Below are 25,577 nucleotides of genomic sequence, written 5' to 3'. Positions count from 1 at the left end.
CTCAATATTTTGAGCATATACTAAAACGTCTATTTCTTTCATCATGTCCACCAACAAAGCATTTAATTAAAGAGAATCTTTAAATTCATAAAAGGAAAGATATGACCTTTCTGCCTCCATCTTACCACACCATTAAAGTATTTTTATTGGAGTATTTTGCATGATGAAAAATTAAAATTAAAATTAAATTAGGAGTATCTGTTCCCTAATCTTCTATAGAATCAGTACTTTAAAAATCTCTAAAAATGTGGTGATATATTCTCTAGGGTTCTTCCCTATGTGACAAGTAAATCACCTTTATTTCCCCCCAAGGGCAGAGGAAAGCTACCAATCGAAAAAAGTAAACTGACAGAACATGTTCTTTGCTCCCCATTATTTTGTCTCCCTTCACTAACTAGCTAGCTAGCTAGCAAGGCTCACCTAATTAAAATATTTATTTTTTTCGATCTAATGTACGTGACATTATTTAATTTGATATAAATTATCTTTTTTATGCTTGTTGATATTTTCCGTTCATCCTGCCAAGACTAATCACTCTAAAGTTATGATCGAGCCATGACGAGCTAGATTGAATAATTATGACATTATCTGGCTTGAACAAAGTTTGAAAAGGAAATAATGATTTTTGATATTTGTATATTGATCAATTTATAGATGTTTCTATGACAATAAATCATTCCATTAAGAATTAAATATTTCAAGATAATTGTTAATTCTTCTATTTTAATTTGTTTGACTTATTTTGAATTGACACAAAATTTTAAAAAAATAAAAGACTTTTAAATTTTGTTATCTAAAATTAATTATATATTTTAATATATCAAAAAAATCAATCTTATAATCTTAAATATGTCATTAAAAAAATTAAAATTAAAAAGCTGTTAAAAACAGAATGGGTGATTCTTTTATAAATAAAAACTAAAAAAGAAATAAGTCAAACAAAAAGAGCATTAAATATAAGTATGTCATTCGTTTTTATTTTGACTAAAATGTGTTATATTAATTAGGACAGATGGATTTTTATTTATTTTTTACTTATGCTCAATATTTTATATTCAAATTGAATTATAATTTATTTGTATTTGCATAACACAAAACTCAGCTCAATATTTAATTTTCAAATTGAATTATGATTTATCTGTATTTGCATAACAGATTTACAAGATAATATTTATTGGTTTGAACTCGAACTTGCTCATTAACAATTATTATTTCCCATCCCACTATCACCATGACTTCCTCTACTTAATAATTAGTAATTATTTCGATGCTCGACATAAGAGAACTTTTATTCTCTATGTTATTGTCATTAGGTCGTTTTCATTTCAATTGTCTAATCAAAGTAAAGGGAAAATATTTTAAAAGTCTAGCAAGTTACGAGGTGATAGATCTTGATAATCAAATAAATAAAAGAAATTTAAAACTACAATCAAGAGTGGTGGAACTCGATAGTCAAATTAATTATTTTTTTCCCTATTACTATAAACTAGTCTACGAAAAATAATATTAGTTCAGTATCTGATAAAAAAGAAATATTTCATAAACTTCTATTCAAGTTTTAGTGCATCACATTAGCCGCTATCGTAGTTTAAGTTATTTTTTTAATGTAATTTTTTTTCCCTTTTACCTAATTTTCATTAATATTAATATGATAATTAAATATATATTTCCTTCATTCACTTTTATTTGTCATGTTACGTTTTTAATTTGATTAATTTTTAAGGTTATATTATATTATATTAATTCGATATTTTAAACAAAAAATTTAGATATACAAAAGACTATATGAAAAGTACTATAAATTACAATTTTTTGCATATCAATATAATAAAAAAATCTATCTTAAAATGTCAGTTAAAAATATTATAATTTAATTTTAAAAATAAAAATCATGACAAGCAATAGTAGACCGAAAGAGTATTTTTTTATTTTTTATGAATAGGCGGCAGTTTAAAGTTTAAAGGGAAAAGGGTCTGATATGCCCCTCAACTTTGTCATTTGGAGCTGATATACCCCTCGTTATAAAAGTGGCTCATATATGCCCTTACCGTTATACAAATGGCTCACAAATACCTCTGTCGTTACAAAATGGCTCACATATACCCTTCATTTAACGGAAGTTTAAAAAATAGTTTTGAATTTATATTTATTACTTCTAATTTTTTTAAAAAATTAATTTGGATATATATGATTGTTCTATCAAAGTTCAAGGTATATTTTAATTTTTTCCATACATAAATTATTTTTTACTTCTTTTATTATAATTATTTGAATTTCTTATTCTTATTTTGTTTTTTTATTTCATTCCTTACTTTAAAATAAAAAAATTAAAGTATTTTTTTTGTGTGTATTGTAATTTAATTTCGTATTCGAAGAAAAAATTTGGTCATCTACAATAAGTTTTACAAGAATATTAGTGAAACATAAATAAATTTGATTATCAAAATAATAATTATAAATTAGTTATTGAAACAAAAGAAAAGTCAAAAAAAATATGTTTGGTGAGGATTAAGTTTACTCATATAGGATTATATTTTTTAGAAAAAAATAATAAAAATTTAGATTAAAATTATTATTTTTTCATTTCCGTTAGAGGAAAAGGATATATGTGAGTCATTTACTTACAAGTAGGGATATATACAAGCCACTTTCATAACAAGGGGTATATTAGCTCTAAATGACAAAGTTGAGGGATATATCAGACCCTTTTCCCAAGTTTAAACAAGTAAATTTGGAAAGAAACGCAAGAAAACAAAAAAAATAAAGCAATTTCATTTTCCAATAACCCAAAAAAAAAAAAAAAGATTGAAAAACGAAAGAAAAACGTGAACTCATTTACAAGTATTGATCTGATCACATATAGGGAAGAGCTTTTATATGTATATCTTTATCATCATTTTGTTATTTTCAATTATTTGTAAGCCAAACTATTTATTTATTTTTAATTAAAACGAATTATTATTTTATTTTTAGAAAAAGTTCTTATAAATTTAATTAAATCAGAGTTATTTTAGCAAAGCCGTGCCATGATTTTTTTGTAGCGATAATACATAAATTAATTTTTTTTTTACAAAATATTAAGGGGCCTCGTGTGATAAGAGAATCTTAAGGAAAATCTCTAAAATAAATCCAGTAATATTTTCTGTGTTCATGTCTCTCATTTATGTGTATACATTCTCCTTCTGATCTGTGTTCATGTTCTTCCCAATTAATTATGTGCTTGAAAAATAAAATTTTAGAAAATGAAGTTAAAGATATAATAGTGCAGTATTTATGTTTGATTATATTTTATGTAAATAATAATTTGAACTAATATTCATACGCTGATTGTTTTTTAAATATAACTTCAAAAATGAGAAAAGTATTGAAAATCAGGATATAGTTATAATTTATCTCTTTTATGATAGTAAGTAAGTCTAATTCTAATTAAATTACCTCTTGTAATTTTGATCAATGACATATTTATCGACATTCTTCGATCGATAGAGGATCAAAATCCTTAACGTATTGCATAATATTAAGTACAACGTCATACACCATTTACTTTTTATATATAACTCAAATTAATTTTCAATTTATATTATGTAAGAATTATTAATAAAGAATATTTCCTATCAAGATATACTGCATATTTTCTTTTTATTTTGGGCAGAGAATGTACTACACATTAGAATGTTTATATCGGTGGTACGTTATATTTTGTCATTCTTTAGTTAACTATATAGTAATTATTATGTGAGAATATTGTTAAGTCTAATGATGAGATCTTTTTCTTGTATGGGCAGTCATTTGATTTATTAGCCTACAAGGTAAGAAACCTGCATATAAATAAATAAATAATAATCAGAATAGCATATTATTTATTGTTTTTGATTTGATGAACTAGATAAGGATTACACCTGTTATTACATGTGGTAAGTAAAATAATGGAGTATACAGTTTGTTGTATGTATATTCTCATGGAAACAACTTGGTTGTAACTTGTAACTCATTGTGTATACTACGCCCGTATTTTAATTTATTTGTTTTAAGTTTAAAAACACGCCTTTTTTTCCTTTGCATAATTTTATAATTTTAATGTTGTATATGATATATTTTAGAGTTATATAGGAAGTACAAAATATTTTAATATATTCTACCTATTTTATTTTAAAATAAAAATATTTTTTTTAAAAAAATCATCTCACGTCAAAATTTAACGAATAAATCGAATGGAGAAGGGCTTAAAATATCTTTGAAGTATTGGAATGTTATAAGATTATCCTCTATCTACTTATTGGCTCCATAAAACTCTTCTCACTCACCTATTGACTCCAAAATACCCGTGTCATCCACCTTTGGGTTCAAAATTGACCACTTATTTAACGGTTTTAAATTTAAACTATTTTTATATATTTTTTTAAATATGTGGCACTCAACTATTTGTTATAATTTAACTTATTAGTATAATTTATAAATCAATCCACTACCCACTCATTACTAATTAAACCCACCAAATTAGTAAACCCGTCAAATTACTAATGCAACAACAGAAAAGCTACTGCCTATGTGTTTTTAAATATTTGAGGGGAAAATGGCTATAAAAGTATATTATCATACATTCAAGTGTCTAAATAAAATTACTGATAAACTTAAAAGTCCGACTATGCTCATCTTAATTATTTTTTCATCTCAATTACGTGATGTTACTTCACAGATAATTTTTTTTAAAAAATAATATATTAAAGGTTTTAAAACAAATTATAAATATTTATAAAACTATATTAAAAAAGCGCATGAATTAATTCGGGATGTACTACTTTTTTACCTTTAATCATAAATTTCGAATTCAAACTTGAAAGAGAATTCTATTGAAAGTGTCCTCCTAAATAAGCGGCTCAACTTAAATTTAATTGGGGCTTCGATTTAGACTCAAATAATTTAGGATGTCATTCAGGAATCTATAATTTCGTCGTGTTTTAGTAGTGTTTATGTCGATTTTGATATTATAATTGATTTATTAATTGGGTGGCGTTTAGTTAGTTTTGAGTGAGTAGTGGATTGATTTACAAATTATATTAATAAATTAAATTATAATTAATAGTTGAGCGTCAAGTATATTAAAAAATATATTTTTAAAATCGTTAAATAAGTGATCAATTTTGAACCTAAAAGGTGAATAACAAAGATATTTTAAAATAATAAATGGATTAGAAGATCATTTTGAATCCAATAAATAGATGAAAGATAATTTTATATTATTTCTAATATTTCAAAAATATTTTAGGCTGTTACCGTAAAATGAAGAAGGAATAATACTTTAGCCAAGAGAAAGAGAATGCATCAGTACAACAGACACGAGCTTTTAATACCATGTATAATGAATTACTTCCCGTGTTTATTTTTTTACTTATTATTGTATTGAAAATAGGTGTTAGTCTTTTATTTGTTCAATCTAATAAATAAAAAATAATTTACCTCTTAGTTTTGATTTACCATTATTATCTACAGTCACTTTTTAAAACATTACATTTATTATATTCATTCAAGAATGATTTTAGTAAAATTTATATTTAATATATTTTGTTGAAGAAAATTGATATTTAATATATTGCTCTTTAAAATTCTCTCCGTCTACTATTATTTGTTATTTTTAAAGTCAAACAATATGAACTTTGACTAACATTTTAAAATGTATTTTTTTCACATCGATATGCAAAAATTACAATTTATGGTATTTTTCATATTTTTTTGATTTTTTTAAGAAAATCTCAAATTAATGTAATCTAATTTAACTTTAAAAATTAATTAAATTAACTTTCAAAAAATGTAACATGATAAATAAAAATAAACAGAGGGAATATGTTGAGTCTATTTTGTTTCATATAAGAGAAAATGTAACTGTTGTGTTCCACCCTCTTGTTTGATATAATATATTTAAAGAGTTCATCGCCATTTTTCTATTGATTATTATGACTTGAAGAAGGTGAAAATAGAATTTCTAGTCAAAATTCCTTGTGGAATGAATTGTTCCTCACTCTTTAAAAGATCTCAAAATTACGGGTGGTAATTGAAGTAATTTTAATTAAATTTAAACGAATTATAATAAATTAAAATAATAATTGAATCAAAATCTAACTCAATCTAAATTTACTTAGGTTAAAATGTATTGAGTAAAATGAGTTAGGTAAAGGTTATGCTGCATAATGCATATCAAAATCCAATCCAATCAATTTTTTATTAAATTATTTTATTTTTTGTAAACCTATTTTAGTGTCTAATAAATTTTTCTTTTCTTTATTATAAATATATACAACAAATCAAATCGATAAAATAATTTTCTAAATTTTTTTTTTACAAATCTTTCATAAAATCAATTCAGATTATATATCAACTATTTTTTAAAGGAGATGGGTTTGATGTTAACATGGCTACTCAAAACAAAATACGTAAACCAAAACCTTTATTCCTGAAAAAGTACCAGACAGAAAATGACAAAAATATATGATAAAAATTGGATTAAAATAAATATATAGTAAAATGTATTATCACAATCCTTATATCCCAACAAAATATCTTTTAGGAAAACCTTTTCTTTTAACCAAACACACCCTTATGTCAAGCACAAGGGTATAGAGGTAATTTTATCTCGAGAGTGTTTTAAGGTTCACATCTTCTATCCCTTTAACTGAAAACGACTGCAAGCTACCTGTGGTCTACCTGTATATATATATATATCCCTCTCACATTAATTATCATACATTTAATTAATCAAATTAACTTATTAAATTTTAAATATGTTATTATATTAATTAAAATTATTAAATTATATCGAGACTAGCTCCACAATATTTAATATACATAAAAGTTTATATTTATTAATATAAAATAAGAAACCAAGAGTGTGTCCCTCTATATAAATGAGATATGACGCGCAAACACCGACTCAAAAGTGCTTTTGTTTTGGTTGTTTTAGGCATTTGCTTCTCTCTTTCTTTTTTTTGCTTTGAAACTAAAAAAAAAAAACAGAAGAAGAAAAAATGGTGGATCTTCAGAAGGTATGTTCCATGTGCGGCGACGTTGGCTTCCCGGAAAAGCTCTTCCGCTGCTGCAAGTGCCACCAACGTTACCAACACTCGTAAGTAATTGTCAGAATTTTTAGTGTATGAGTTCTGAATTTTTTGATATTTTTTTTTAACTTTTTGAATTTGCATCGGAACTATTGAATTTGAATCGGCGCACACATTCATGTACATGATGAATTTTTTCACAATTTTTATGATCAATTCACTACATGAAATAGTAGTTTTGTTGTAAAACTTTAGTCCACAGTTTGGGGTTCGTCTTGAGTCAGGCTTTTCATTAGAGTCTTTTTGACTGATTTTCTGTCCGTATTATTATTACTCCATCTATCATTTTATTTATTTTTTTACTTTCTTATTTTGTGGCAAACCAAACATGACACTCGTCCACCCACCGCCACCATAGAGGGAACCAACATTCTACCAACAATTTTGTACTAATTATTTCTCAGGATGTTCAACAGATTAATAATTAATGATTTATTATTATTATTATTATTATTAATTTGTGTAATTAGGTCATGTTTCTAACTTTTCTATGAACCGTTTAGTCATGTCAGAAATTTTATCTATCACTAGAAAAGATACACAACTACTTCTGGTTCTACTTTTTATGTTTGTGTTAATTTTATATAGTACGACACACAAACTTAAATTGAGTAAAACAAAGGTCTTTTGATCAATCAACCGCAGATCCTTAAGATTGAGTGATCAACCGTTAGTATTATATGATACTTAATTAGTTGTAGTAGACCATGCATAAAGAATTGGAACTCATAAAATTTAAATTTTGAATTCGTATTACAGATATTATAGCAATTAATAACTGAAACTCGTAAAATTTAAATTTTGAATTCGTATTACAGGTATTGTAGCAATTATTATAGTGAATTGTCAGAGGGAATAGAGGTGTGTGACTGGTGTCAAAGTGAAGAAAGAAACAGCAGTTCAAGGCGTGGAAGTTCTTCCAGAAAACCATCAGCTGAAGGGATCATGATGAGCAGCAGCAGATCAGAATATCCAGGTGGCGACAAAATCAAACAGCAAAACCATGATCATCATAGTCATAGAGAAGAATCAACGGCTCATGATCAAAAACCAAAGAATAATCATGGTGGTGCACCATCGCCTCGTACGCCCACCCGTAGGTACAAACTTCTCAAGGATGTCATGTGTTAAATTAAAAGGAAAAAATAAATAAAAACTTTTCATATGTTAATATTATGGAAATTATCTTCCTTAAGGATAATTGTAAGTTTTTTTTTTTTTTTTTGTACTTTTGACTAGTAGAGTACTACTTTTATGGCCTATGCTACCTAGCTAGCTAGCTGAATAAGTTCTCAATGTAGCGTTCACTCTCTCTAATATATATATATATTATATGTACAAATTAGTAGATGATAATTATGGGTGAACCATAACCTAGCTTTCAATTTTCTTATCTAAGTTATCATCAAACAATTGGTTGTGGAAGATGAAATTGTTCTTTTATAATTCATAAGTTTCAAGTTTGAATCGTAAATATAAAAAATTCTAAGTAAGTTGCATTATTTCTCATCTGATGTGAATTCAGATGAACATTAAAGAAACCTCCAAAAAATATAAAGTTGTTGACTTATCTAATTTCGCCTAATATCTTTCTTGATGTATTTATAACTTGGATTGGGACTTGCATGACTTAATCGTGTAGAAATAGCAATCATATCATTGTCACGAATTTCCAACTTGCATTTCAAATTATATCGATAAAAATCTCATGATAATGCCCTAAAGTTTAAGGGGGTTATAAATTTCTTATCCCGCCATTGAAATTCCCAAGGTGACGTTTGAGACCCCTCCGATGGGTTCGCAATACATGATAATGATTAAGTACGTAGTTCATACGAGAAAGACATCCATTATATAGATTAATCGATTCAAACTTTAGACGACATTTATGAGTATAAATGGTATATCTAATGGTATTTTCAGTTATTTGTATAAAACGTGATGAGTCTTTTTTTTAAATACCTAATTATACAAAGACTTAATTTGTGTATACATCACGGTTATAGAGTAGGGATAACTTTGTTGATATAATAGGGTTTGTATGGTAGGGGCTGGAGATTTCGTCTATAAGTGAACTTACAACTCGATAGATGTCTCTTTGGTGGGGGTAGGGGTAGTGGATGGGGCTAAAGTTTTGCATTTTATTTTTTTCATTCGATTTTCATAGTCTATATTGAAATTTCAATTAAAATTCAGATTTTGATATTATTCTTTTCATAACCAGAATTCGAATTTAATGATTAAACATAAAATAGTTACACCGTTATACTACGATCCAGGTTGGTGGGGCTAAAGTTGCACTTGTACACTCTATGAGTTGAGTCTCTTAAAGGAGGAATTGAATGCACCTTTGATTCCTTCTTCCATAAGAATTCATAGTATCTAAAGCTCATAACTTTTTTTCTCCAGGTTCATTGAAGCTATTTATGAGACATCTATACTATATTTATGGAAAACATTTAGGAAAATATTAGATCTATATGAAAGTTTTTTTTTTCTCCTTTTGAGTAAGCATAATACATATATTAGACTCTAAATTTGGCTTCAAATTTTAACTTTGACGTCCAACTTTCACAATGCACAAACAAACACTTTAACTATCCAACTTTTAAATAAAAAGACAAATGAGTCCTATATGACACAATACACGTAGGACACCATGTAGGACACAAAATGACATGTAGGACATATGTGTCTATTTGTTCAACTTTATACCAATTTAAGTGTCTATTTGTGCACATACAAAGTAGAAGGACATAAATGTGATTTGAAGCCAAATTAAAGGGCACGTTTATGTATTATGTCATTTGAGTAATACTCCAGTAGAATTGCTTTAGTATGGGGTTTTAGTAAGAAGATCGGTAAGAATTAAGTAAATAAAGTGATATTTATGTGCATTAATGGGATTTTAAGAAGATTGATATGAAATAAAGTGACATTTATCTGCTAGCTAATCAAGATTATCTGCTTATTAAGTATACATTAAACTTTAAAAAGTAAAAAGCCGAAAAATATATCATATAATATAAATTGAAAAAAGGGAGTAGCCATTTTTGTGTGATCGGGTTGTCTCAAATTACGTACGTACTTTTTTTTTCCGAAATAGAAGGATGATAGACATAATAAAGTTATATACTATAGTTTTTATAATTACGTTCTAAAGCTTTAGTTTTATTTGTTATGAAAATTGTGGTTTGTATATCGCTCGCAAAAATGATAACATGGTAATATCTAAATGGAGGATGCAGTTTGCATATTTCACTTGCGAATACAATCGTGATAAGTATATAGAAATTCTCTATTTATATATTTAGAATTTTTTGGAACTTCATTGGTATGTTTTGCTTGTCAATATATAAATAGAATAATTTATCATGAATTTTTCATACATCATATAGAATTAGCTAGGGTAAGCATATATACAAATTCTATATTTATACAGCAACCAAATTATACAAATTTTGAATTTATATCGTCCGCAATTGGATTATACAAATTCTTTGTTTATATAGTCAGCAACCGAATTTACAAATTTTACATTTATATCATCAAGGACCAAATTATACAAAATTTATACAATTAAAAAAATGAATAGCAAATTTTGCCGAACTATTACAATGGATAACAGTAATCTCGACGGAGATTAGGATGAGCTTTGATGAATAAAAGAAGAATTGGTAGAAATTCTCATAGGTGAAGCAAATCAAACCTATTTTTATATATTTCAATTCACGTAAAACATGCGATTAAAAAAAAGATATTTAATTTATTTAATCAATATAATTTTATAACGAAAAATATCCAACTCACCTTTCTTTTGATAGCATGTTTAAGAAAGAATAACTTTTTTAAAAATAATAATTTAACGATTTTAATATATCATAACTAATATCATAAAATTTAAAAATATTTTGATACGTCATTCATACATTTACTATTTTAGAATTACAAAATTTCCTCTATGTGTACTAGTAGTTGTGGATATCCAAGTGTCTATTTTCACTTTTCTTGGTTTGTAAACTATGAAAAAGGAGAAGCCACATGGTGGGCTTGCTTGGCTTCACAAATCACAACTTTTGATTATTACAAGCAACACTGATTTGCATGCAATATTCTACCTAGCTTGCTCTTCATTGTTTTATTATATATGTGGATTCCTTCGTAATGTATACATATTTTAAGATGACAAAGCAAAATATCATATTAATTTTTTATTTAAATAATTTATTTCCTAAACACACGTGATATTATCAATGCAAGATTTAATATATATTTATCTCTAATTTAGCTATTAAACGATTCATTTTAACGTATTATTTAAGCAAGAAAATAACGTAAATGTGTAGCTCTTATGTTATATATATATAAAAAAAATACTACTACTATTAGTCAGCCAATTTAATCTTAATTATAACTTTTCCGCAGACAATTCTTTTTCCATCCATTCAATGTTGTCTGCTAACGTGGTATATATATATATATATATATCTTCACTATTTTCAAGCTACATATGTGCTTTTCATTTGTTGTTTCTCTTTTTAGTTTTTGCAAGTACGTGTCTTTTTGTAAAGTTTACTCGACTTTTTATTAGTTTATTTGGAAAAACCATATAATACTATACATGCATAATATGCAAATGCTTGAATAATTTATTCAATGTTACACCAATTAATAAGCACGTCTCTATAATAAAAACAATTTTTAGCGTCTGGCATTCATAAAAAGCATTTAATAAATTATGAATTCAATCTATCCTGTTTAGCAGAAACACGGATATTCCTTGCTCATTATCAGACAATCACTTATTCATAAACTTCGTGTGGGGAAAATTAATAAAGAGTGCTAAAGTCTTTACCGACATTAGTTAAGTATCATTATAATTTATATCGCTAAATATTTTAGAGACATATACAAAGAGCGACAATCACCGCTAATGATCATTTTTATTATAGTGCGTTAATAATGACGAGCCAGCCATTAATTATACACATTTTTAATTTATCATAATAGTGTTAATTCAGTCGTAAATTTTTCAAAAATAACCTTTCTACTTTTACGACACATCTTCCTTCTTCCCAAATTCTTCCTTCCTTTTACATTTATATTTTGGGCCTTTTGATTTTTTGGGGTTATTCTAGGATTTAATGGTTAAATTTTTATTTAGATCCGAATTTTTTTGAATGGACATTTAAATTTTAAAAGAGTTACGTGCTTAAATTTGGGTGGAAGACAAATATGCCAGCGTAACAGATTTACGAGATATGTTACTGTCATTAATAAAGTCAAAATGTCTATTTGATCATTAATGTATATATACTTCAAAAGAGTCATCTACCTATCCTGCAATATTAATAATATTGGTAATAATAAATTCTTTATATATCAAGCATCAACTAAATCAACTCATTAAATAGTGCATGCAAAAATTTGTACCATCACATAATTATTTTTAAAATTCTTTCTTACTTATAATTTAGATCGATGTGTCATTCATCAATATTTGAAGTCTCTATCATTCTGACACTTGGAATTCACTAGCCAAAATATCAACTTTGAAATTTTTTGTCATTCTTAATGGGTCGTTTGCTATAATAATAGTAAGATATGTCATGGTTGGGGTAATTAATAAAATTAGTAATTCCCATTTCTATTTTGTATATGAAATAGTTAAATCATATTTTTATATTTAATATTTTGATAAAAAAAAATTAATTTTAAATATTTTCATCGTCATCCCATATGCCATAGGACGATTTATTTAATTATTAAAGGTAGTGTCTACGGCATCGTCATTGATGAGAGTTATTGTTGAGGCTTGAGGGCAACGATGATAACGACCCATAGAGTACATTTTATTATAAGCTTTTTGATTCAATAACTATTTTATAAAATTGAGATAATTGCGGCAACGCTATAATCGATGTAATTATGTTTGTTCCCTTTATTAAAATGAAATGAATTGATTTATATTTGTAGCCAAGATTCTAAGCAAGAGTTTATTTTTTAATCTCGAAAATAGTGTCATTTATAGATTAATTGTATGAAATAACAAACATTAAGAATCATATAATTTTAATAAAAACGGTAGATAAATAAAATAAAGAAAGCAATTTAATAACTAACATATATACTTTAGAAAAATCTACAAATGAGGTTAGTGCATCTTATTATTTGAATAGAATAATAATTGATGATTATGTTCCCTTTATTAAATGATGTTTTTAAATCTTTTAAATGTAATATTAAAGATTTGTTATTGAAACCTGACTAGTCACTTATAAGGTGGTGGATGTTGAGATAGCCAATAAATAACAAGATTTTTCATGAAATTCTCATATGAAAAAGACATAAAAATAATTTTTTTTCTGAAAAATTAGAAAATAAGTTCTGCCAACTATACACTTCTACAAAGTTGAAAGTCAAGAAATCGTGAAGTGTTGGAAATCATCAGTGCGAACATATAAACATACAAAATAGGAATGTATCCGAAAGGGAATGGATGCATCAAAGAAGAGATATGACATTCAGATGCATAAGGGAGGGATGTATCAAAGAAGGAATATGACACCTAAATACATAGGAGCGGAATATATTAGAGGGGGATGTATTCGAGAGAGAAATAAGAATGTATTAGTGAAAGAGGATTGATGTATCTAAGAGTATTTTTTTTCAATTTTTTTAAAATAATGAAATTTTTTAGAGATTATTGCGAAACAAAATATGTATTTAAGTGATTTTTCCGCTTTCTTGGTCCCTCAGTTGGGCTAGTGATATTGAAGAACAGAAAGATCCAAGTTTCATTTGTGACCCCAACTCGTATCCTATCCTTAAAAAACATGTTGCTCTATAAACCTTTGACAGTCATTATTGAATTGGAAATGTATTTTCACTTTCTTAAAATCATAAGATATAATTTTGAAATTTATTTTACCATAGTAAGTATTTCGTATTATTATGTACATATAATTAATTTGTATTAAAAAATCCAAAAAAACTTCTATTTTGTATATTAAAAAAATATATCATATGACAAAAAAAAAAGATAAATATCAATATCGTCTTATCTGACATTTACTTAAATATAGATACGATATACTACTTTAAAATTAAAAATTATCAATTTTAGTGATACCATGTAATTATATCATATACGCCATGTGTGTTATATACATAATTGAGTTTTTTTTTATAAAGGGATAAATCAGTCTTATATAATAATACTCAACTAATATTAGATATATCATATGAATATCACAAAATATCGAAAAGTATTTTCTTTTGAGGGAACAAACCGATTATTTATGTTTAAAATGTAGACATCATAGAGGATTAAGTAGTGTTTTATTAATGATGAAACCTCCCATATATAATTGCATATAAATATATAATATCTATATTGACTTGGTATTAAGAAAATGAACCAATTCTTTTGTGATACATTATCAATATTGACATATACTACATGAATATCATAGTATAATTCAACTGCTGTTGATTTATATACAATATGCAGAGTAAGTTATATAATATACTTACGCCTTTTATAATTCGAAAGGAGTGGAAATTTTTCTAGTTTATTTCATAATTTAAAAAAATAGTATATAAATTTAGAATTTTACTTGTCATGGATAAGTTAATAGCAGATTTTAAATTACATTTTCATTGTTTGAATTTTATTGGACATAATTATTTGATATATATATTGATAATTGATGAATAATAAAAAACACCTTATAAAATTAATCGAGATATACAAGTTATCCCTTCATCTTAATTTTTGAGTAGTTCTGTTTGGTTATCCACACTTTTTAAAGTTGTTAATAAACATCTTTTTAACTTAATTAATAATTAAATATTTAAAAATTAATGCTCTCCTACTCTTGTTGTTTTAACGTTAATTTCATCTTTTCCAAGTCAATTTGGTAGAGAGAATAATTTTTCCCAAATTATTAATTATTAATTGTATCTCTCCTTTACATGCCATGTATATTTATTTGATACTATGCATGTATATTTATTTTGGATACTATACATTTTTTTCAAACCGCAACCAGAAAAAACTCCGATTTTCATTAGTTTTAGTCAAATAAATAAAGATTCAATCAACCAAAATATTAGAGTGATTGTGTACTACTTTTTTTTATTTCTATTTTATCTGCAATTTCTATCTATTTCTTTTTTTTTTTGTCAAACCAAATCAATTCTTCTTTTTTTTTTTTAAAAAAAAAAAAAACAAACTGGTTAGAATTCTTTTTTATTTCAGCTAAATAAAAAGTTTAGCATAATACTGAATTTTAATTGTATAATTTGAGTTGTATCTTAATCTTATTTTGATGTAATGATTATTACTATTATTTTCGGGCAAAATTTTAAAAACAATTGGTTGAAATTCGTTATTTTAGCCAAATAAAATACACCCACCCAACCCCCCCTCCCCCCCCAAAAAAGAAAAGGTGTTTATTACCAATTTAACTAGAAAAAAAATAATTATAAAATTTGAAAATAAAAAAGAATTTAAAATTACTATATAATAAAAATAGTATCAAATAGTCGATGAGAAAAATAATTAAAATTATTAATAACTTAAGCGTGCCAATAATAATTCGGGTCCATTATATTTTTTGGGTATCCCAACTAATACTTTTCATACACAACCGTTGATATAATTAATTATAGCATAGTATACATACTAAATTAATGTCTCCTTTTATAAAAATATCGCTGTTCAGTCAGTTATTCACCCCACCTCAACATCACAATGCCCCCCCCCCCCCCCCAAAAAAAATAAAATTGAGAAATATATCATTTATTAGGAAAAAACAATAAAGAAAAGAGGAAATTGAAAAGGAAAAGTGAAAGGCTATTAAAATAGAGATTTATTTATTTATTTCAGTAGAATTTGATCATTAAAAATCTCATTTGTGGACCCTCACCCCCATAATTTTCTTTTTATTACAAAAATGGTATCCATGAAGTTACGTGTATTGGCTGATTAAATCCAAAAATCAAATAAGCTTTAATTTGGTTTTTTTTTTTTGTCTTTTTGTTTGGTTATTGGATAAATAATTTATTTGTTTGAAATTTTTGATTTAATTTCGAATTTAGAAAAATACAAAATAACAAACCAGAAAAATTGAATATTATATATATATATATATATAATTTTATTTTTTTCAAATTATATTTGTTACCATGTTATAAATTAATAACATAGTCGACTAATCAAACTGAATCGAAAAGAGAAAAATCATATCAAGTTAAATTTATTTTGATTTAAATTAGGTTACACTTTTTCAATACTAAAAACCAAAAAATCCACACTAATTAATATAAAACAAAAAATCGAACGAACATCCCTAGATGCAACTGGAAATTTCACATCTTGTCCTAAAAATGTAGTTTGGTAAATTTCACATCTAATATATTAGGGTATCGATTATTATTAATCCAAAGTGAATGTACTAAAATCACAAGCTAATCATGTTTAATTACTCTGAATGGTATGAAACATTTGTTAAGAGTGTTAGGTAATTAATTTAATTAAATCCTATGACTATATAACAAAAGAGAAACCACTTTCTGTTTTCTGTTTTTTTTTTTTTTGGTTTTTAATTTCTTTAACCCATAATATTAATTACGTACGTACTACAAATTGGGATCGGATTAGGCCAAAATGCAAATCAAAGAGTGAGGAAAATTTGGAATATTTATCCAATCTTTCTCAATTCAACATCAATCAGTGTCTACGTACATGCATGCATATGAACAATAAGATAAAGTTTATTTCTTTATACAAACAATTAATCCGTTTCAATTTGTATTTTGTAATTTTGAATTGAAATGAAATTTAAGAAAATAGAGAAGATTTTTGAATTTTGTGAGCTTAAATTAAATATTTATAGAATGTACTAAAATATTACGAAATTTTATGATCTGAAACATGCTATATAAAAAAAAATTTAAAAAAAAAGTTTTTTTTTTTCAAATGACAAATAAATTAAAAAGATGGAACAATAATTTGATGAATTAGGTGGAGCACACAAGCTAGAAAGGGTTAACATTAACCTGATCCTCTCCATTACATCATTAATCATAATTTCATATCTAAATTAACTTTCCTATAATGTAATTAGTACTAACATATACTAGATTGTTATGGCCATTAAAGCATAAGTTTGAAATAATAATCATACTAATAATTAATTATTGAAAAATAAAAATATTTTAGTCACCCATTGGAAAAGAAGAAGAAGTTGTAACTTGCTGGTATGTTCTTTGCCTAAATCCATCCACTGGAATTCTTGGTGGTGATATGGCCACTGTCACTGTTGATGATTGTGCTCCTGATTCTGCTGGAGACTCTACACAAAAAAAATAAAAATAAATATATCAACAAAAAAAAAAGAGATGAAAACTTATTTAATCTAACTCTAATAAGTGGATATACATCAGAATAAAGCATATATTAAGAGCGTGTTTGGTATGAAGGAAAATATTTTCTGAAAAATGTGTTCTCATTTTCTCATGTTTCGAGAGCATGCCTTACTCTAATAGGGGGCGTAGAGTTTCTAAGTGAAGGCAAGCGCAACAAGATTGGTCGTACAGTCGTTAGCAAAAGAGCTAGCCGCATTTATGGAAATGTTGGAGAAGGCAAATAGAATAGAACAAAGTTAGGGGGCGAAGCGGTTCCTGGCGTGAAAACTCCCAATTGGCCCTTACATATAGTTCCAGGCCAGTTCCTGTTTAAGTTGGAGTTTCCTATGCTTAAAGAGTTTCCATAACCAGGCCTAACTGAAATACTGAAACGAATGAAATCGAAGTCAATCTTACTCAATCCTGGAAATAGGAGTCGAAAGCCAATCATTTAAGATTGATGCTTAGGCTTCTTCCTTACTGGAAGGTACCATTCACAAAGAATGGTGAAAGGGTTACCTACCCTAGGATCCTCCTTATCTTACAGAGGTTTACTACGAGCCATACCCAGCGGGATACATATTGCCCAAATGGAACCTAAAAGATGGGATGGGTGATCCATAAGATCATTTGCTCCAAGTCCTTGGGCTGTTGAACAGAATCCAACCACACCGGAATGGATGGTACAAAGTCCTCCAGCTTTTCATACATGTTTGGTTGAAATAAAAGTTTTGGAAAATATTTTCCAAATCAACTCATTTTCCTCAAAATTAAGGAAAATGACTTCCCTTCGAAATTAAGAAAAACATTTTCTAAAACTTTATTACATTTTTTTTTCTCGAAAAAACATCCATTTTAAAAAAATATTTTCAATTTTAAAATTTTATTTTTTCACTTGATCTCTGACCCCCACCCACCCACCACCAACCAGCCTCCCAAACCCCACCCCTCCCCAAAAAATTAATTTTGTTTTTAAAAATATTTTCAACTTCAAATTTTTATTTTTAAATTCCTACCCCCCACCTGGCCAGCCCCCTACCCACCCCCTTACCAGCCCCACCCCCCCTAAAATTAATTTCATTCATAAATCAAACACACGAAAAATATTTTCTACTCACCAATCAAACATGAAAAAAAAAGTCCAAAATCTACTTGTTTTCCAGGAAAACATATTCTATGGAAAACATTTTCCTTCATACCAAACACACTCTAAAAGAAGTTTATATTGAATTTAGAATTAATCAGACTCTAATACGTGAATATATATCAAAATAAAGAACTTATTAAAAGAAATTTATATCGAATTCAGAATTAATCAAACTCTAATAAATGGATATACGTAAAAACAAATAACATATTAAAAAAAGTTTATATCAAACTTAAAATTAGTAAAACTCTAATACGTGGATATATGTCAAAACTAAGAAAAGATAATAAAGTTACTTGATGAAGGCTGAGGCTGCTTTTTGTTGTTTTCTTGCTGAATATTCTTCCTTCTTCTCCGGTTGTGATCTGCTAACCGTTTCCGGCAACTTCTTTTTCCGTTATCAAATTCCGACAGAACATGAAACCTGTTTTTTTATCAAAATATAATTATGATCAGATATATATATATATATATATATTTTTTCATGAAACAATTGAATTTAAAAATGAATTATTTACTTAAAACAATAAAATCACTCATGTTAGGCCTATTTTTCACGAAATAACTCATACCTAAGAAAAAGAATTAGGAAATGACATAAATTGTCCTTTTACTTTAATGGCAAATCTTATAAATATCTCTTTGTGCATATTAAGTCATTTAAATACTAACGTACAATTACATGAGGAAAACTATGTAGGTAAATTCTTCTACAACTGTCATTTATGTAATTTTCTAGTAAACTACTAGAAAATAAAGAATTAGTGACAGATAAAAATGTGTATATATATATATAAAAAAAAACCATAGCAATTATTATTTAAAAAATTCAATTAGCCAGGAGCTATTTTGCTACAAATTAGTTGAAGATTACTGATAAATTTTATAGCTAATTCGGTGTTTTCTAGTATGGTGCATGAATGATATATTCTCTTGTTATGAAAACAAAAAACCAATGCTTTGTTTTACTGATATTTTTTTAATATAACTTAACATGTAAATTAACTCTTTAAAGAGAAATACAGTATATATCTGTACTGCTAAAAATACTCTCTTTTTCTCTGTGTTGATTAAAAGCTGATACTCCCAGTATGATTCTTTTTAATGATTAAGCCAAAATAGAAAAAACAAAAAAAGTTGTGTTTACTATAAGCAGCAAAATCAAACCAGTACGTAACACACCAAAACGGGGAATAGCAAACTCATTGGGGGACATAAATTTACGGACATAATTGCCCTCGGGATCAACGTACCACTTTTCTACTCCCCCCAATCATTACCTCGTTAACACATCCAAGGGCTTTTTCGTCATTTTAAGTTTCCCATTATATTTGCACCTGATCACCTTCGTATCAAACGTAACAAATCCTAATTCACATTAATCTATCATTAAGTACGTATTATACATTTTTTTCATACAAATTCAACGCAAATATGAGATGGAAGAGGTTCATTTGTTGAATCTCGTGTAAATTTTGTCTGACTATGATTTCTTATTCTAAACTAGTTCGAAAATTATAATTATACCAGATCAATTTAATTAACCTGATATTTAAGAATAATTATGTATTATTAACATAACCTGCTGCATTGTTGGCAGAAACGCTGAGTCAAACCGGCGGCGATAACGGTAGAGGCTTTGGAGTGAAACTCACACACTTTGTGCCGTCGGTGGTAGTGCTTTGCATGAGTGAGATCGGCATTGCACCCTTCAGCTTGACACTTGGGCGAGTTCACTGAACCGGCGTCAACCGCGCGAGTCCGCCGGTAAAGCCGATTCACAAAATCATCTTCCGATGACGAAGCAAAATAAGTTCTCCCGCCCAAATTCAACCCAATCCGACTACTGCTACTTGAAAAATCATGAATTCCGCCTCCAAATTGCGGTTCGCTCTTCGGCACTACCATAAATCCACCCGTTGGTTGTAGAGAAAGCATGGATGTGTCGTGTGTTTGCGTGTACGGAACGCCATAAGCGCGTGGATCGTACATGGAGCTAATTAAATGGGTGTTATTTGGTGTTGCTTGAAATTGGGGAAAATGCGGATTTTGTAATTGTTGTTGTTGCTGCTGCTGCGGGTGTTGGTAACTTGTTATATGAGGAAAATGTGCTTGAGGATCCAAAAATTGATTGTTATTTTGGTCATTTTCTTCTTGAGTGTTTTGATCACTTGTAAACATAAAACTAGATTGATTTTCCCATTCATAGTCCAACATTTTTTCTCAATTTTTTTTTCCCCTCACTTTGATAGCCAAATAAATAGAGTGGGGAAATTGAATTTTTGAAAATGAAGAAGAAAAAAAAAAGTTTGGAATATTTTGTAGTTGGGATTTGGGAGGAATGGGAGAGGAAATCTGTCAGCTTTAAGTAGAAGAAGATTTTATGTAGTGGAAAAAGCTGCAGCTTAAAGACTTTACTGTTCAGCATTCAGTGAAGAGTTTTAATAGGTGTTGCTTTATAGGACTTATATGTATGTATACTTAATAAAAACAACAATATTAATAAAAGAAAGAGCATTTTTTGCCCTATCTTTTTGTGTTCAATAATTAAAAAAAAAAAGAGGAGTTTATGTGTGAAGTTTTATAATGGCTTTAAAGAGACATGTCGGGTTATGAGGAACTTGTTGCTTTTCTTGCTGTATAAATATTAAGTATTTAATTTTGAACTTATAATAAAGTTTGAGAAAGTGAAAAGGTGTTTTGTTGGGATATATTGGCTTAAAATTCAACACAATGCCACATGGAGATCTTAGTATATAAATTAATGTTATTTAAAAAAAAGTTAAATTATTTCCATTGTGTGTAAAAAGAAGTAGGCAAAACACTTGGAGGAGTGAGAGATGAAAAGAGAGCCATTCATTACAACTCAAAGATACAACAACTAAATATAGTCCTTCATGACCATTAATACTATTTTCTTCCGTCCTATATTTGTTTTTAATTTTAATTTCATAAATTGATAAATAATTTAAAACAATTAAAATGAAATAGATAGTAAAAATATATTTTTATAAAAAAAAAGTAGACAAGTAATATAAAACGGAGCATCTTTGTTTCTCCTCAGGCTACAATAATTGTTTAGTCTGTGTACAGAGTGTTAGTATATGATTGTGTTTGTTAGCTAGGGAAAGATAGAACAATAAGTAGCCACTGATGTGAGGCGGCTCTGTTTACCCAATTGCTCCTCTATCTAATTCAATTCAAAGCACAAGTGTCAAATGGATAAATTAATTCATTCTAAAAATATTAAAATTAAAATAATATATGGATTTATGACTCGATTTAGAACTATTTGGAATGAATTAGATCATTCGATTCGATTATAAAATTTGATAAATTTTATTCGATCATAAAATTTGATAATTTTTCTAATATGTTAAAATATTGACGCAAAATTTCAACCTCCATTCCAAAAGGATATATCAAAAAAAATTTAAATTAAAACGATAAAATTGCGATGTCAGTAGCGATTTAGTTTGACGCTGTTAATTGAAAATCACTCTTCCAGTAGCATTTTTGTATATTTATTTTTTTAAAGGCAAATCATTGCACGGGCAACATTTTTGCATTATTTTTTTAAAAAAAATTCTGAATTCGATGCCTTGGCAGCGTTTTTCTCAAGAATTCTTTTTTTACGTTTTCTTTAAAGAAAAGTCGCTGCAGGAACAACGGGTTTGCATTTAAATTTTTTTTAAGTTGGTCATACTTACAAAAATAATAATATAAATATATTGCATATAAAAAAATAATTTTAATAAGTAAAAAAGCATTACTTTATTTAGCTATCAAGCGACTTCGATGAAAAAAAATTCTGAAAGCATTGCTAGACTCTCCCATGTAATATGACACACTTTAATTGAAATAATATTCATGAATATATAATTTAATTTTTAAAAAAATGTAATAAAAAAAAATTGAATGCAAAAACGCTGGCCCTACATCGATTTGCCTTTAAAAAATGTAAAAATAAAAAAACCATTTCTTGAGAAAACGCTGCCAAGGCAGACAATTCAGAAAAAAATATGAAAAATTAATGCAAAAACGCTGCCCCTACAGCGATTTGCCTTTTAAAAGAAATTATGCAAAAACGCTACTGATGTAGTAATTTTACCATTTTAATTTAAAATATTTTTGATATACACTTTTGAAAAAATTTTCAACTTTTTTTTACGCTTTAGACTTCGGACTCTCAAAATATACGTGGAACACAACTTTCAACTACAAAATCTATTACTAAATAAGAGCTAAATTTTGAGTCATAGCGTGACTACATTCTAAGTTCGTTGTTTGTTTAGTAATCAAAAAGTGATAGTATTTTGTAAATTGTTATTATGATTGCATATAATATTGAAGAAAAAAATTGAAAGAAATATTTTGACAAGATCATTTAAGGATTACCAAGTACTATCTATTTATTCAACATTAATCAAATTTTAGATAACTTTGAATTTAAAAAAAAATAAAAAATTGGTCAAATCAATAAATAGACTTAATATTAACATGAATGAGCTGGACATGGTCATATTGTTATCATTAACCTGCACAAATTTGGAGGAGCAGGACGCGGTCATATTTATTAGATATTAAGTGAATTGTTGATTTTTTTTAGAGTTCTTAAATATTATTTTTTTTAAAAAACTTTCTTTACTTGTCTCAATTTATCTCATAGTATACCAATATTTGATTGACTCATATTTTTAAATAATATGATAAGAATATCAGTTAAACTTAAATAAAAAATATTATCACTAAATTCATATAGTCGATCTTAATTATTGATAAAAAAAAATTTGTTGTTGTGGTATAGTAAAAATTTTATGTATATATATATTTATTTTAGTAATTATTAAATAAATAATCTGCTGGGCATGGTGGTGGGGTAGGGGATAAAAGAGTGTGACCTTAGGATATTTAATTTGGAAGTGTTGGACATACAGAGAGCCATTCAGAAGGGCTGAAAACACTTGGTCATTAATTACAAACTCAAATGAGTTAAACTCAATAAGGTAAACGCATTTATTTTCTTTATCAAATAATGTCACCTTTCTTTTTCTTACGCTACAATAATTGCCTTCTCTCTCTTCTTTCATACTCCATTCATTCAAATTATGTATCGTAATTTTTATAAACGAAAAAAGTGTCTAAAATATCTTTAAAGTATTAAAAAAATGGTATAAAAATAATCCTTCATCCACCTATTGACTCCAAAATGTCCTTCCTATCCACCTATTGGTCCAAAATACCCTTGTCATCCACCTTTTGGTTCAAAATTGACCACTTATTTAACAGTTTTATATTAAACTATTTAAATATTTTTTAAAATACGTGGCTCTCAACTATTTGTTATAATTTAACTTATTAATGTAATTTATAAATCAATCCACTACTCACCTATTACTAATTAAATCCCTCTAAATTAATGAACCCGTCACATTATTAATCCAAACTACTGTCAATTGAGTGTTCTTAAAAAAAATATAAAAAGTAAATTATCATACATTCAAGTGGCTACATAAAAATCACCAATAAACTTAAAAATTTAACTTTGTTCATCTTAATTATTCTTACGTTTCAATTATGAATTGTAATTTTTATAAATGGCTATATTAAATTATTTGTTTATTATTTTAAAAATAAATTTTAGTTTTTTTAAAAAAAATTTATTCTTATATATGGTTTTTAAAAAGATATATCTTAATATATTCTTTTGAATAAAAGCATAAAGAAAGATGAATACAATGTACATGATTTAAGACGTATGAAGTACTCGTTCCATTTCAATGATATAAGTATATCAATTGTGTGAGGTATTGATGATATTTATACCAAAAATAGATAATTTATTCTACTTCTTTGTTTTAACAAATCAAGTTAATTTTAGTGTATATAATATATATAACAAATCAAATTTATTGTCTCTGTTTAAAACTCCTTCTCTTTTTAGTTTGTTTAAAAAAGTTTTTTTTTTTTGAAAATAGTTGAATTTTAATTTTTCATGTGACATGTTTATAACTATAAGAAACAATTTTGTATAATTAATCTAATTTTAATTTAAAATCAGAAGATACAAAATTCTTTGAAATACTCTTAAAATTTTGTGCTAAATTAAATCAGATTTATCTTTGTGAATGGACGGAGTATATGTTAGTGTTTTTAGTAGAGAATAGGGAGAGAGAAAGTAGTGAGAATAATAATTAGAGGCAGTTGTGAGCCTGCTTTGCTCAGAGATTGGTGGTGTAAGTTACTGAAATTAATGACCATTTATCTTCCGCACAAGACTTTTGAGTGTTTTGGATATTTTGTAACACGCAGAGGTCTTAAAATATTCGTTATAATTATTATGAAAAGTTATTTGTTTAAGAAATAATATAATTTTTATAAAAAATTATCTGTTAAATATATAAATAGAAAAATTCTCTAAAAGTAATCTAAAAAATAATTGCATATATATTTAAAAGCTCTGTTGTATCTTGAAGAGAATTATTTGTATTAACCCTAATATGTATATGAGAAATATTTCTTTATAGAAAATCGATTACACACCTCAACATTATCTTCTTTCTTCAAATATATTTTCTATTATTTTTCTAATATTTGTTACGATGATTAATAATTTTTATTGAAAACAAGTGATTTTTTTATTCTTTATATATAGCAAAATATATTATTTTAAAAATATTTATTTATAATGGTAGGTGGAGATGAAGGATATGTGTAAAGGGTGGTAGGATAGGAGAGTCTTAAAGTCGGAGTAAAAATAAAGTGTGTCGGAAGATAGAGAAGGCAATCAATTTGATTATTTTTTTCTTGATTCTGATTTGTTTGAAATGATGAATAGTAAGTTTGTTATCGAAATAAAATTTTATTCTTTTCATTTTTAATATATATAGTATTTAATCGAACACAAT

General features: G+C 26.8%; 2 protein-coding genes across 2 annotated transcripts; one reads left to right on the top strand and one right to left on the bottom strand.

The window, feature by feature from the left end:
* The first annotated feature begins 6,733 nt into the window (after positions 1–6,733).
* LOC101266759 (protein PARALOG OF AIPP2) lies at positions 6,734–8,465 on the top strand. The gene is made up of 2 exons (XM_004229728.5): positions 6,734–7,117; positions 7,928–8,465. Exons 1-2 carry the CDS (start codon positions 7,020–7,022, stop codon positions 8,238–8,240), a joined length of 411 nt encoding a protein of 136 aa, XP_004229776.1. The 5' UTR covers positions 6,734–7,019; the 3' UTR covers positions 8,241–8,465.
* An 8,641-nt stretch (positions 8,466–17,106) lies between these two features.
* LOC101266455 (squamosa promoter-binding-like protein 8) lies at positions 17,107–21,233 on the bottom strand. The gene is made up of 3 exons (XM_004229727.5): positions 20,252–21,233; positions 18,966–19,093; positions 17,107–17,470 (listed from the first exon to the last, which is right to left on the bottom strand). The coding sequence occupies exons 1-3, from the start codon at positions 20,884–20,886 to the stop codon at positions 17,334–17,336; spliced, it is 900 nt and encodes a 299-aa protein (XP_004229775.1). The 5' UTR covers positions 20,887–21,233; the 3' UTR covers positions 17,107–17,333.
* Positions 21,234–25,577: the final 4,344 nt, after the last annotated feature.

This window comes from Solanum lycopersicum, chromosome 1 (genome assembly GCF_036512215.1).
Source record: "Solanum lycopersicum chromosome 1, SLM_r2.1".
Classification (NCBI taxonomy): domain Eukaryota; kingdom Viridiplantae; phylum Streptophyta; class Magnoliopsida; order Solanales; family Solanaceae; genus Solanum; species Solanum lycopersicum.
The sequence above is the reverse complement of the archived record's forward strand: the minus strand, read 5'-3'. Positions and strand labels throughout refer to the sequence as shown.